Source organism: Mercenaria mercenaria, chromosome 11 (genome assembly GCF_021730395.1).
Source record: "Mercenaria mercenaria strain notata chromosome 11, MADL_Memer_1, whole genome shotgun sequence".
Taxonomy (NCBI): Eukaryota; Metazoa; Mollusca; class Bivalvia; order Venerida; family Veneridae; genus Mercenaria; species Mercenaria mercenaria.
In genome coordinates this window covers 35,624,330-35,638,229 of record NC_069371.1, presented here as the reverse complement: position 1 = coordinate 35,638,229, position 13,900 = coordinate 35,624,330, and the positions used below count along the sequence as shown (strand labels likewise).

The 13,900-nt window shown below is 33.9% G+C and overlaps 1 protein-coding gene across 3 annotated transcripts; it reads right to left on the bottom strand.

The window, feature by feature from the left end:
- Window positions 1-776: 776 nt before the first annotated feature.
- On the bottom strand, window positions 777-12,300 carry LOC123532483 (polypeptide N-acetylgalactosaminyltransferase 5-like). 3 transcript variants are annotated; one of them, XM_053517134.1, is made up of 11 exons: window positions 12,079-12,300; window positions 9,994-10,837; window positions 9,632-9,785; window positions 8,593-8,759; window positions 7,565-7,729; window positions 6,134-6,365; window positions 4,078-4,378; window positions 3,261-3,389; window positions 2,845-2,952; window positions 1,542-1,670; window positions 777-1,370 (listed from the first exon to the last, which is right to left on the bottom strand). In XM_053517134.1, exons 2-11 carry the CDS (start codon window positions 10,568-10,570, stop codon window positions 1,224-1,226), a joined length of 2,109 nt encoding a protein of 702 aa, XP_053373109.1. In that variant the 5' UTR covers window positions 10,571-10,837; window positions 12,079-12,300; the 3' UTR covers window positions 777-1,223. The 3 variants fall into 3 exon arrangements, with proteins under 3 accessions (XP_053373109.1, XP_045169871.2, XP_053373110.1); XM_045313936.2 differs by lacking the exon at window positions 6,134-6,365 and adding an exon at window positions 4,772-4,997 and having other exon boundaries at window positions 12,079-12,298; XM_053517135.1 differs by lacking the exon at window positions 12,079-12,300 and adding an exon at window positions 10,952-11,209.
- Window positions 12,301-13,900: the final 1,600 nt, after the last annotated feature.

The window sequence follows — 13,900 nt, the reverse complement described above, 5'->3', positions numbered from 1 at the left end:
CTTGAAATGGTAATACGTCTTGCAGAATAGTTCCATTAGGGTGCAAATGATAGCGAATTATTCTGCACAGCGAATAACCAACTCAGTATGTAACTAAATTAATCAAGACAGTTGTGCTATGTGAATTTTAGAATTTTTTAAGCATGTTTTAAGAACAAATATATGATGAAATTTAAAAGCACTATTTCTCGACGCATACATGACGCTACTTATAACGTCGACGTAATGGCAACATACTATCGTTGTGTTGATTTAAGCATTGCTAGTCATATAGCAGATTCATGAATAATAGCCAATATCGTTATGGTTATAGTATGTTATAGTAAGTATTTGATTGGTTGAATTCTATTTGAATTAATATAATATACATGTACTAACACATGAGAGTTAAACAAGAGGTTACACTGTCCTATGTTCGGCAGGCAAATTAACTAACAAATTCAAATGCATCAAAGATGCATCTGCATTATGTCATAGCCATGAACCAAAGGTACGTAGCTATATAACACATCAAAACGGTTTTCTCTAATGAATGACATTAACCTGTATATAATGATTATAAACTGGGGATAGACCACATATCACAAATACTAATATTATTGCAAGTATAAAACATTTAAGCAAAGTACAAGCCTTTGGCTCTAGTTGTATAAACTACATTTTTAAGTTTGACGGAAACAAATCAAAAGTGACTTAAGAGTAGCCTGCGTATTTTAAGACCAAATTTGTGGCACTTGTCTGATCACAGACTCACTCATTTAAAATGAAACTCCTGAATTTTAAATAAATTATTTTATTCATTACATGAACAGTACAAGTAATCAGAATAATAAAATACACAATGGAAACATTCTATTCTGCTGTAGCTCCTCCCACTTTCAAACAAACTTTGCGTTTACGAATATTTCTAAAATTTCATTTTTTAAATACTGTCGTGAATTTATATTAACATACACTGTAAATGGTTCAAAATTACGTTCATGTCATACTGAAAAACTAGTAAACATGATTAATATTAAAATGATTGTTGTTTCCAGTTTACACAATGTGGTATAAAAACGTATGGCATATGTGTAGCTGATATAACCTATTGCATATAGCTACAGAAAACACAAATCTATTGTGTACCATTCATATACTTATACTGATTCATCCATACAACTTTTGATATTACACAATGGATTGTCTTAAATATAGCTGTTGATATAAAGACATTCGTTGTGCTATTCTTTCTTTGGCCCTTTTGGTGGGTTTCTGTTCATCTGCCATTTCTGGCGAGGCTTATCATTACATATAGCTAGCTGGAGACCTTGAGCATCATAGGTCATTTCCACGCACTTCTGGAAATTTGGGTTATATATGGAGTCGTCCTGAAAATGCGAGCATTAAAATTAAAATTACTTATTTCTACTATTTTAATCTCTTTCGTTCAGAAAAATATCTACAATACTGTTAATAATTTACCCAGCTGCAACAGTATGAAAAAATAGAATACACGTCTAGCTCGAGAACATAATTATTGAGTTTATGAATGATCTTACATTTCTGTAAATGAACTCCTGATGACCTTTGCCTCCATGGCAACCGTAGATTTTGACCTGCTGGCCGTCAGGGGTATCCCAACAGTATTCATCACGTCTGATCTCGTTGAATCCACTTAGCAACCAAAACTGTTAAAAATGTAACAATAAATTGTGATATTTGTAACTACAGTTTGACAAAAAGTTTAATGCTGTTGTAAAACTTGACGTAATGGTTCTAGTGTAATATGTTTTAACATATAACTTAAAATATTTGTAAATGTTTGTGTTATAATTTAACATAACTGAAATTGTTTAAGGTGCCTCACTGTGTTCCTTTATTTGTTTGTTTTGGCCTCGTGTGTTTGCTTTGTAGTGTGTGTGTGTGTGTTAGAAGTGTGCACATCTGCGTGCTGTGGGTTTCGTTTTGGGGAGGCAGCGTATTTGGAACGTTGCATTCCCTGTTTGATATTTATCGTTGTTTTTTAACTTGTAATGTAACTGATCATCTCTTAATGTACAAAAGCAAAGAGATGAGTCGTCCAACAGAAATAGTCTCGTTCCTTACAGTAGTGCATGTACATATAAGTTAATGGCAGACACTTACAAAAGAAACAGATAGACAAACAACACGGATAAATATCCAACAGAACAAGTGCGTTTCTAAAATGCTGTCCCCTCAAACCGTGACCCTATAGCATGTGTGGGTATGTTAATTTATAATATATGCATTAAAGTTTATAGGCAAAGTAAACATACACTCAAAGACTTTTATAATCGGTCACTGTTGTAATTGCGATAACTTGGATAATATTTAAATTACACAATTGAAATTTTCTCGATCACCTTTGTTCCCATATGCTATTTATTCGTGGCGGTAATTTTCCATTAAAATGGCTTAAAACAACCATGCGTGGTATACTTTATTGTTTTATTTTCAGCGTACATCTTGTAGTCTTAACGAAATATATGAAAATCATAGGTGACCGGTTATAAATGTCTATGAGTGTATACACAATGAGAACCAAATGAACACCGTGGGGTACCGCCTTGTGGCGGTCATTACTAAAAACGCCACTTTGGGATTTTAGTCGGGTATGGTGCCTCCCAAAGTTCAAAAACATTTTCAAATTGCAAAACTTGTGGTATATTATAACATATAAACGGTTTATGATGTCTGTAATAAAACAATATCTCCGAAATACCATTTATATTGCTCGACGGAACGATTTTTTAAAACAATGTCCTTTCCATCCTTTCTATCAAATATAATATATAACTCTGAAAATTAAAAAACAACAACACTAACTTCTCATGAGCCTACCTGATTGCCGCCTTGTGAGTGGCACGGGTATACAGAGACAGGTTGGTTCCTGCCAGACTCGGTGTCAGTATTAGCATCTATACACATAGCTCTGTCTTTACTTCGAATCTTGAAATATTATATAACATATTTCATTTTGAGGTTAAACTTGAATTATCAGTCTTAAAATTAGAAACAAAGCAAATAGTGAATGAGGTGTCGGTCGTTCAACCAAGAAGGTCACTGGTTTGAATCGAGTCAAAGGGCAACTTCTTAAAAGACACCAGCATTGGTTGCATCCAAGAAGTGGACCTGACTGGTGTGATTAGAAAAAAAACACGACGCTTATTAAACAGTCGGTATAAACGTACACAATCGAGACGGTGAATTTCCATTCAAGAATTCATTTAAAGAATAAAGTTTGAATAACAGCTTACCTCTCCTGAAGCAATGGAATCACCCGGTACGAAAAGCTCGGGATAAATGTTGTTGAGGTACCATTTGAAACTTTTACACTGAAGTTTCTCTCTTAAAGCTTTTCGTTCACTTACATCTCCGTAGTCACCCTATAAATACATTATCAAATATTGGGGCCCAGTACAATATGTTTGTTGTCTGTCTCCATGACGCTAAATCTTAATTTGTTGGGTTTTCCCAAAAGTTATTTTAACCAGACCACATACATCTCTCTCAGATTCATTTGTGTCTCCCTTTTCTTTGAACTAGATGTAGGTAATAGGTTGGGTTAACCGGCTACTGTTATATAAATCAAACTGAAATACTGCTAAACCAGTCAAATAAACAAACAATCATAATTTTGAAGAAACTAAAAAAAACACTGTTCCTTTAACAGTTTTGTATTTTTATCTTTAAATTTATAACAGAAAGTAATAGTAAATATGCAATCAAACTATTAGTTTTAAAGCATACTTGCATGCCTACCCGCATATCTACCCTATTTTGAAAACCGAAAAATTAAAGGATAGTTTTGAGGAGTATGCTTTTTATTCATACCATCTTAATAATATTCTCAGTGAATTACTGTTCAGGTTACTATCCACTTTCAACTTACCTGTATCAAGATATCAATTAAATTGCTATTTTGATTTTTATATTAATGGTTTATATGTTTTCGGTAGAATAATAGTTCTTGCATGCATCGTATTCCTTAACAAAGTAGTTTTGATTTAGTTGTAATTAACTGCCAATTTTAAGCAGAAATAAATAAGTCCATTTGCAAAACAAAAATCATACCAAGTTATGATTTAGTCTCATGTAGTAGTAGTCCTTGAAATCATCAAGCCATACTTCAGCTAAACGCACAAGGTTTCTCTGAAGAGCATTGCGGTTTCCCCACTTGTAGGGACTTCTTTTTCTGAACACGTGACCAACATGTGAGCAAGGGATCGTCTCAAGCGTACCACCACACATCCAAGTTTTAAAAGAAAGCTCGAGATTTTCCCCACCCCATATATCCATCCCACTATCGTAGGTGCCAAGTTTGCGGAAGTAATCGCTAGAAATTGCAAACAGACCACCTGCCATTGTCGGTGACCTTTAAAAAGTGAAAGATGTTTCAAAGTGTTTGCCCCACGTGACTTTTCCTGGGACGGGCACATGACTGTTACTTTATCAGCGTTTTAAGTTTATTTTTGTGAAAAACTTTGAAACTAAATGTAACATTTTAAACAATATCGAAGTTACTTTAATATTAAAGTATGATACGAAATATATGGTGTAAAATATATAGGACCAGAACATAATATCTAAACATGAAAGCATACAGCTTTTGTAGGATTTTCTTTTCATTGACGTGTAAAACAAACAATAATATTATGAACTTTACTACCAGAAATCCCCAATCAGTTGTTGCTGTAGTACTAGGGAATGGATAACGTAGCAATGATATTGCAAATTTTACACTGAAGCTGAGCATAAGGTATCTTACCTAACTGGAAGATGGTTTTTATGATTAATGCGCTCTAATTCTTTTTCAGGTATTGCGTGCCAATTGAAGAGGAGTCCCCAATCAAACCCTCCAACAAAAACTGATCTGATTCCCCCACCACTCATACCGTTGTATCTAAATGTGTTATCATCGATTACATCTATGACGGGAACCAGTACATTCGTATTATTTTCCTTTATTCTGTGTAGTAAGGGTGGGAGCCAGCCTAAATATGCATGAAAGAAAATAAAAAAGGTATAAATGGGTAAAATGGAAGCTAAAGCGTGATCTTATAAAATTCATAAGACTTCAAAAACAATTACAAAGATCCTCCTTTAATCCATTCACAATTAACGATAACTGTAAAATATGGTTTATGAATCCAGTAATGGAGACTGCTATTGTATATTTGTCATTTTAAATTCCTTTATTCTGATATTATTTTTTCTTATTTTTCTTGAATTAGAAGACCGGTATGAATGAAGGAGTAATATATAAATTTTCCTTTTTCTAATTTAAAGACTTAGTAAGCATTTCGAGCTAGCATTCAACTTTGTGCCAGTTCTAACATCGACCTTCAATCGTGTAAAAAGTCAAAGCTCAAAAACACCGAATTTTGCTCAGCTCGAAAATCAAAATTCATTTTTTCATGAAGCCGAAACATCGAGTTATCATTGACTCGAAATTAATGCTAACTCGAAATTCAACAAAAGGGAACTTTGAATTTCAGTCTTTGAACTGGCGCTTATTTCAATTCCAGTTCGAAATTCGGCTTTTTGAAAATTCAAATATAGATCTTTTTACCATCTCAAAATTCAGCTTATTTGAAATGAAATTACTGGAAATTCAATATTAGCTCGAAATTCAAAACCTTAAAGATATTCATTTCGATCTTCAAACAGGTCTATGTGGTCAAATAGCAATCACCTCAAAAATAAAGACGCCCTACAGTTTCACACATACCTGTTTAAATATTAAATCAAAACCTCCCTAATGATGCAGTTTCAAACTTCATAGTAGGAATAAAAGTAGCTGATGAAATAGGTACAAAACTGGTAAAGGAATAGATATACCCACAACCGCACATAACAGTTACTAAAAATGGCTATACATAGTTAAGTTATGATATCTGAAACTACATGAAAATTAAAAGCAAAGGTATATGTCCTGGGAATTGGTATGCTAATATGTTGAGCAGATTGTATACTAGATTTAACTAAAAAGGAAAGAACTTCTGCTTTGAGCAGACCTTTCAAACCCCTCCTTAAAAGCATATTAAAATCAAATTTGAAAGTTAACTTTGATTTCAGTGTAAATGCTACACTTAAATCAGATATCAATTTTGATCCATATTTCTGTTACCTTATAGGTGATGTTCTTTTACTCTCCAATCTTTGTTTCTCATGGTCTGGTATAGCATGCCAGTGGAACCTTAAGTCCCATCGGAACCCACCGACGTAGATTATAGGAGGTTCGGACTCGGAACCAGCGGAATAATGATATTTAAATGTGTCGTCATTTATCGAATCGATAACGGGTACCAGAACATTTGTGTCGTTCTGTTGTATTCTAAATAGCAAAGGTTCTAGCCAACCTACAAAGCAAGAGAGGAAGCAACTATACTACCAATCGGTACTCCTCGGCGACTATAGATAATCGGTATTTACCGAAGTGTGGCGGAAATGGCCGAGAAGCTCCGATTGCTATGCTACATATACCTAGCCAAATTATGCTTATGCAATTTTTGTCTTCAGAATAAGAAATTAATCAAGGGAAGTAATATTTCGCAAAGCTAAGATCTATGTCTTTCTTTCTAAGAAGTATAATAGTTTTTTTTCTAAAGAACTGAATGGTGAAGAACTTTTGCTAAAACGATATGTTTAACATCCATTTAATACCGTAAACGTTAACCAGTACTTTATGTTATATTGCAAAACATATCTAAAATGCCAGGAAAAGCAATCCGGATAAGATTCTTTTTACGTACGTTAGTAAGTCACTTTCTTTAAACAATTTAATTTCATAATGTTTATTAATCCCAGGTAAAACGGGTCAAACGCTTATAGATAATTTTCTCATTAAGTGACATGTCTCGAATTTTTTTCTTGACATTGGAATGTTTCATTATCTTAATAGAAAAAAATTGCTGGTTTCACCTAACTACTGTCGCCACATATTCGCATAAAATTTGAGTACATTGTAATTACAGAAGTTTTCCTAATACCCAGGTACTTAGATTAATTATCTAGAACACGGTTGTGCGAGACAAAATATGCTAAAATAGTTCTTGTTTTCCATATAATGTAGCTGACCAATTAGGGAAAGAGATATCTGCTACATTAAACCTAGTTAACGAAGTGAGCATGTGGATGGCAGTAGCGGTTTTGACATGTCCAAACGCTTATGCGGAAAATACAAGACCTTTCAAATCGCCAAAGTAACATTTGAATGAACAGTTTCGAAATAAATAAGTGAATGTATGGTTGGAAGAAATATTCGACCACACATTTCATAAGTTCTTATACTAAAAACCTGTAGAGTTTTAAATATTGCGATGCAAACTTCTGTTAAATGTGTACATAATTTCACATAAAAAATAACAAGTTATTATTAGACTGTAGCAATAAAATTGTATTCTTATTATAATTTTTATATTCAAATAAAACATGTTTTTTGAAATATTTAGGTCTGGAGGTAGTCAGTGTATTAAAAGAGAAAGATCTTGTACCGATCTATAGCCGTTTTCCCATCTTGGTCACAGTTCTAATTTGATACAAAAAGAAGAATCTTTACCCTCTGTAACTTCGCAGTGAGAATCCAAGAACACAGCTACCTGGGCAGTACAATGATCAAAGCCCATAAGTCGCGCTCGAATGAGTCCAGATCGTTCAGGTGCCCGGACAAGAGAAACTTTCTCAAGTTGGTCAACATACTTTTGAAGAGGTTCCTTCAAATGCTCTGAAAGAACGATGGAAATATCTGGGTTTGCTAAACGTTCACTTTCCACATTTTCCGCTTCTCTACAATTTGTACAGTGGGTACATGGTTTACATACAAATTTTTACAATGCCTGATTCACGACTGTACCTAAAAGGTATCCATATTTGAGAGTCTATTAATCAAATATAAGTCAAACAGTTTTGTACTAAACTTCATCAGACTCTCAAATATGTATACTTTATTTTCCGTAACGGACATCACAAAAATACGTTAATAGTCTTGGCGGAAATAGGGAAATAGTTTTGCAAAATCTAGAGAACTATAGGTGCTGAAAATAACATATACAGTAATTGTCGTCTATTTTTAACTGTGTTAAGATAAATTTCTCGTATTTCTTTTGTACAATATAATACAAGTTAGAAGAGGAACCATAATGGCTAATGTCCTTAATTTATGAAATAAACTATTCTTATTCTTCTTCTTTTCAATCATTTTTGCTACTTCGCGACACAGAACCATGAAATTGGTATATACATTAACGCATATATGAGAGATGCCAAACACATTTTAAAAACTTTCCTACCAAGGATAAAGTCATACCCTTGAATACTATGACAGTTAAACTTTATGCTAGACGCCTTTCTGATCTCGCCACGCATACGCTTAATATTTTAGGTCAAAACTGATAACTAATCTTTAAAATGAAATAATTGACTCAATAACTTATATTAGTCAGTCACTGTATGGGTAACATCTTAAATATTTGGCAATGAAGAACAATCTCACTGATGCTTCCCTATATAAAATGTACTTGTTGATTTTTATGTAATTATTTTCATTTTAATTCTTAACTTATATACTTTCCAAGAAAACAAACGTACCAAATTCTGAGAAATCGTCAACAAGAATTATCTGTTTTAAGTTTTCCTCTGGTGATCTGTCCAAAATACTGTGCACCGTGCGTAGTAATACACTCCAAGCCTCGTTGTGAAATATTACTATTACGCATGTACTAGGCAAATTTTTCCCGTAGTTCAGTGTCTTGCATCTAGGGGAAAAGAAATTGTTTGTCATTCTTATATATAGTAAAATGTAAAAAGATAATGTTGTAAAAAGTGTGATCAATCCAGAGAGAAAATATTAAATTTCTATCAGACACAGTCATATGTGTATACAATTTGACAAAAATGTCTAGAAATCTCTTTGGTCTCATACTCTGTATGTACAGCAACGTGCCATCGGAGTGCTTGGACCAGAAATGTGAAATAATATACCTTCTTGCATTTTATTTGTTTTGTTGCAATACAGTAAATCGAATTACTTGTTTATTTAACTATTTCAAATTATTGTTTGTACAGCTCAGCTCTGTTTTATATCAGCTTCTATGTCAAAGTACCTATCGTTGGTTATTGCGCTCTCCCAAAGTCCTTGAATCCTTAGAAGCAGATTTGTCTAACAAATAGTTCGAGGGCTGTTCATTATTTTTTCAGAATGACTGTAAATGACGAAGTTGCCTAAAACAAGTTTTACTGGTATATGAATATCAGCAGAGTACAATGTGAGAAAGAGCACTGATAAAATGGAAAATTATAGGGGACTAGTAAGTTTTTAAATTTTGACGATCTAGACTTTGAATTACGAATTACGTACGCCTGCGATGCCGGAGAAGGCAGAAACCCAAAACTGGAAAACAAACTTTCTCATATGTCACGACAATTACGACACAAGTTTATAGTTGAGTGAAATACATTTATGAATTCATGAATTTATCTTGTTGGGTTCTAAGTCACACTCGGTCGAGGAGGCCCGCAGCCGATGGTGAAAAGAGAAAATATTTCAACCCAGACGAACTCTACAGCTGGTCGGATTTACCCCCTGTTGCCATATATATGGAACATTAACTTTTACAAATTTACTTACTCTGGGTCTCTAACATCAGGTAAGCTTCTGTGTAGTGAAATCATGTCACTGACATAACGGTTAAATGCATTATCACCCCATCCTTTATCAAAATCCGCCTGCTGTTCTCGTGTTAGTTTAGACTTGTCAATATCAACACCTTCTCCATTTTCACCTTTGAATATGTACATAAAAATAAATATGATTGAAATTCAAGAAAAATGCTACCAGTGTTGTTCTAGGATCCAATGATTATTTAATGTAGGAAAAAAGTATACTACATGATTAGTGTTTGTTGTACTTATATAGTATATCTATCAGAGATGACATAACCATCACATGGAACGGTAATGGAAACAAAAACAATATGAATTTCGTTTTACCTGGTCCATTGTTTTGTGGTTGTTGTTTCCTGTCCTTTGGAGGTTCTATCTGGGCACGACCATCCTTTTCATTGTCTGTTTCACTTTGGATTCCTCCTTTATGATTTTGACCAGTTTTCTCCTTTTGACCTTCGTCTTTCCGTCCTTGATCCCCGACCCCTTCATCCTCAACGCCATGTTCAGTTTTACTTTCTTTATGTCTAATATTTCTATCGTTTTCTGCATTTATATTTTTATCTTTGTTTGACTCTTCATTGTCTTGTTTTGAGTCTATATGGCCCGTATCAATTGCATCATTTACATTTTGAGATTCTTGAGCAATATTATCTTTTATTTCTTTATTTCCATGACCATTCTCATGAAAATGACTAGCCTTAATAACTTTATCACTTAAATCTTTTCTTTTTATGTCTTTAAAATTCGGATTTTGTTCTTTTTCATGATCTGAGCCGAATTCGTGTTTAGAGTCGGTTCCATTATCCATTATAGAGTCAAAAATGAAAACAGCTAAAGAGAAGAAAATTGCTACAGCTATGAGTCTAGCGAAAAGTCGCTTTAGATATCTTGTGGGTATCATTATCACACGAATGACTGTTTTTTGAGGACTATGTATAAAAATTATATAAAAGAATGATGTCAGAAGTGATGAACTAGCTATGTATCCGTTGAATTCACTGTAGTAAAAGTTGTCACAATTTTATCCATCCACATATGTTTTCTATCAAGTAGATACAACTTAAACGTCATTGCAGCATGTTTTAACAGAACAGACGGTGTTCCTGATCATCTTTTTCTTTCCGTGAAATCCTCTGTCTCTTTACAAGTAGGATCTACGCAAATGTATCTGTGAAGGAGCACAGAAAATTTCATGATAAACTTTCAGTAACAATATTACATCCTTTCTCACTCCAATCAATTTTTACATACTTTTCTTGTTTTAAGTTTTAATATCAAATACCTGACATTGGCGTCTAGAATAATTCACTGTTGTCTGAAGAATATTAACTCCTCTACGGTTTTGATTAATTATAAATTGAACATCTTTGGCAGAATGTCAGCTACAGACATACGTAGAATACCACGTCTTAATGTGAACGACATCGGACTTTACCAAATTGATCCCTTGGAAACAGATGTTGCCCTATTGTACGTGCACCAATGTTTTTATCAATGGAATGCAAACACGTGTTGCACAAAATCGAATGGTATAATCACAGTATACTGGTAGACAATACTTTCATGTAATTAATAGATCAATAAAAAGAGAATAGAAGTTTCCACAAAATAAGAAACGAATAATAGTAAAGAAATGTCTCGTGCTGTCTGAAGCAGATTTTAAGCTTGTAAAATAATAATTTACCCTTTTCGGCCGATATATGGAGATGATTAGTCATGTTATATTGGAAATTAGATAATGGAGTCTATACATACATAGATTGCCTGTTTACGACGTATCCGCATATTGAGGACCTATCCTACGAGTAAACATGTAAAAGTGGCATCTCTCCCTAACTGGTTTTTTCTTGTTTTAACTTATGCTGTTTCTTTTGTCTCAAACCATGACTTAAGTAGCAATATCAAAACATATACAGTTTTTATCTAAAACATGCAATCTCAAGCAGATGATCAAAGAGGTTAATCTCATTTTATCTTTCAAATAATCTGTTGTAACAATCTGTATGTACTAGAGTAAACGTATAACATGCAGCAGCTTGAAAAGTGATCTAAATAGTTTAAAACAAAATCAAATCAGTCACAACGACCAACATAACATAATGAATATTTTCAGCGAGTCAAAAGCAAGCGCCGCTGTGGACACGTCGATACGTTACCAAGTATGATGTACAAATCTAATACCACTAAAATCGTTAAATTAATGCTTCAAATTAGTATAACTTTGCAAGTGTATTTTTCATTGTAGTATCTGTGGTGACTAACTTTAAGATTTTAAAACTTTTTTTTCTATTTTATCTTCATTTTTTTATAATCTTTGAATTTCTGTTCATTTAAAAGGAAGTTATTTAACAAAATATTAAACAAAAAAAAATGCATGAAATTATTCACATCTGAACGAAAGGTACATACCGTCTTCGGCATTTATACATCTGTGACACTAGCCTCCCTCTTAACTTTTTGTGGAACTACATTGCAATTTCCATTACAAAAATACATGTGTGCGTAATAGCTTTTTACAACATATCTGTTGTTGGTTTAATTTCCCTACAAAGAAACCTTTCAACATTCGCATTAGATTTATCGCTATCCATTTTGACTGCCGCATATAAATAGATAACAAATCCACCTCATTGTATATACCTTGGTAATGTTGAAATGTTACTAAATCAGGGGTTATCTTTGCGTTCTTATCAGGGTAGCTAGTCTGTGTCGTTTTTAATAAAAGTTTACAACTCGGTACAAACACCGCTGATCTTTGGCTTATTCGGTGGTATAAATCAAATGTAAAACTAATTACCCTCTCTTTCTCATGCTTCTATCTCTACACATCTCTAACTCTCTCATAACAGATTTAAAAACAATGAACGAAAGAAATGGTTTGAAATCTTATAGTATTTTGAGACATTGAACAATAGATTGTCATTGACATTTAGGATGACTACTGGTTATACCATAAAACTTCAGTAATACTTTCAGGTATACTACACGCAAATTTCATATTTGAAAATATGAACAATTACTACATATATAAAATGTAAATATATACTTAACAAGTGTTTTGTGTATTATAATTAACAAGCGTAAATATTAGGTTTAAAATAGCACACACTTAACATATTATACCTAAATACAACTACTTATAACTGTGTTCTACCAGTAAGAGAGGTCGATCTCCAGGATTCAGGAGATGCTGAAACCAATCTTTCACAGACCCAGTGTTTTGAGAAGAAAAGTGACATAATTATACAAACTTTTAATAGCCTCAGGAGTTATCTCAACAAAACACAGACTACACCCGTTCCCCCCCCCCCCCCCCCCCCCCCCCCCCCCCCCCCCCCCCCCTCTCCCTCTCTCTCTCTCTCTCTCCCTCCCTCCCTCCCTCTCCCTCCCCCCCCCTCCCCTCTCTCTCTCTCTCTGCCCCCTCCCCTCTCTCTCTCTCTCTCTCTCTCTCTCTCTCTCTTCGAGTCAGAATGTGGAAAGCACAACTCGCTCGACAAACAAAAAAAAAAACTCACTAAAACATTAACAAACATGTTACATTAAATTTGAGCTTTCAGTGCAATGACTTGCAGCATATTATGCAAAGGAATACAACATGTATTTTTACTCGAGTGCAATTCCATAACGAGAAACCGGGGAGGCATTGTACAGAATATAGCATTTCAATTGTCAAAATTATGACATCAACTTGTTAGAAAGCGAAAGGAACATATAGAGAAAAATGCTGGCTTCGACAATGTTCCATTGTTTACATGCATTAATTATTAAATGTATTCGATCCGGGACATACGCGGTATAGAGCGGTTATCCATTTGTAAGTTAGTTTTCCAAGCAAGAATTTCAAACATGTTCATCTTGTATTGGAAAGGGCATCGATGGTAAAAAGGGTATTTTTAAAACTTACTGAAATTGTATCAAGACATGTTTATTATCCAGGCCTGTGCTAAGATCATTTTAAAATGCGAAACGATATTGACTGTACTTGGTAGGGGCGGAGGGGGTCTGAGACCTGACCCTAAGTATCTGTGGTATCAATGCACATGTTATACGTTATATATGTGTTGAGAAAACGATCGTTGCACCTGGGATACACTTACTCATGAATTTAATAAATTACAAACAGTAATCTTGACAGTAAGATGAACTCTACGCTTTGGTCTTTTGATTGGGTCTGATAGGATGGATGGTATATAGGCTGGCACTCCATAAGATCTTAGAACCTACGGAAGAG

Excerpts from the sequence above, each read along its gene's own strand:
- LOC123532483 (XM_053517134.1), bottom strand. The coding sequence starts at position 10,570 with ATGATACCCACAAGATATCTAAAGCGACTTTTCGCTAGACTCATAGCT. Across the intron at positions 3,390-4,077 it reads TGAGACTAAATCATAACTTG|GGTGACTACGGAGATGTAAG; the intron begins GTATGATTTTTG and ends ATGTATTTATAG. Across the intron at positions 1,671-2,844 it reads ACTCACAAGGCGGCAATCAG|TTTTGGTTGCTAAGTGGATT; the intron begins GTAGGCTCATGA and ends CATTTTTAACAG.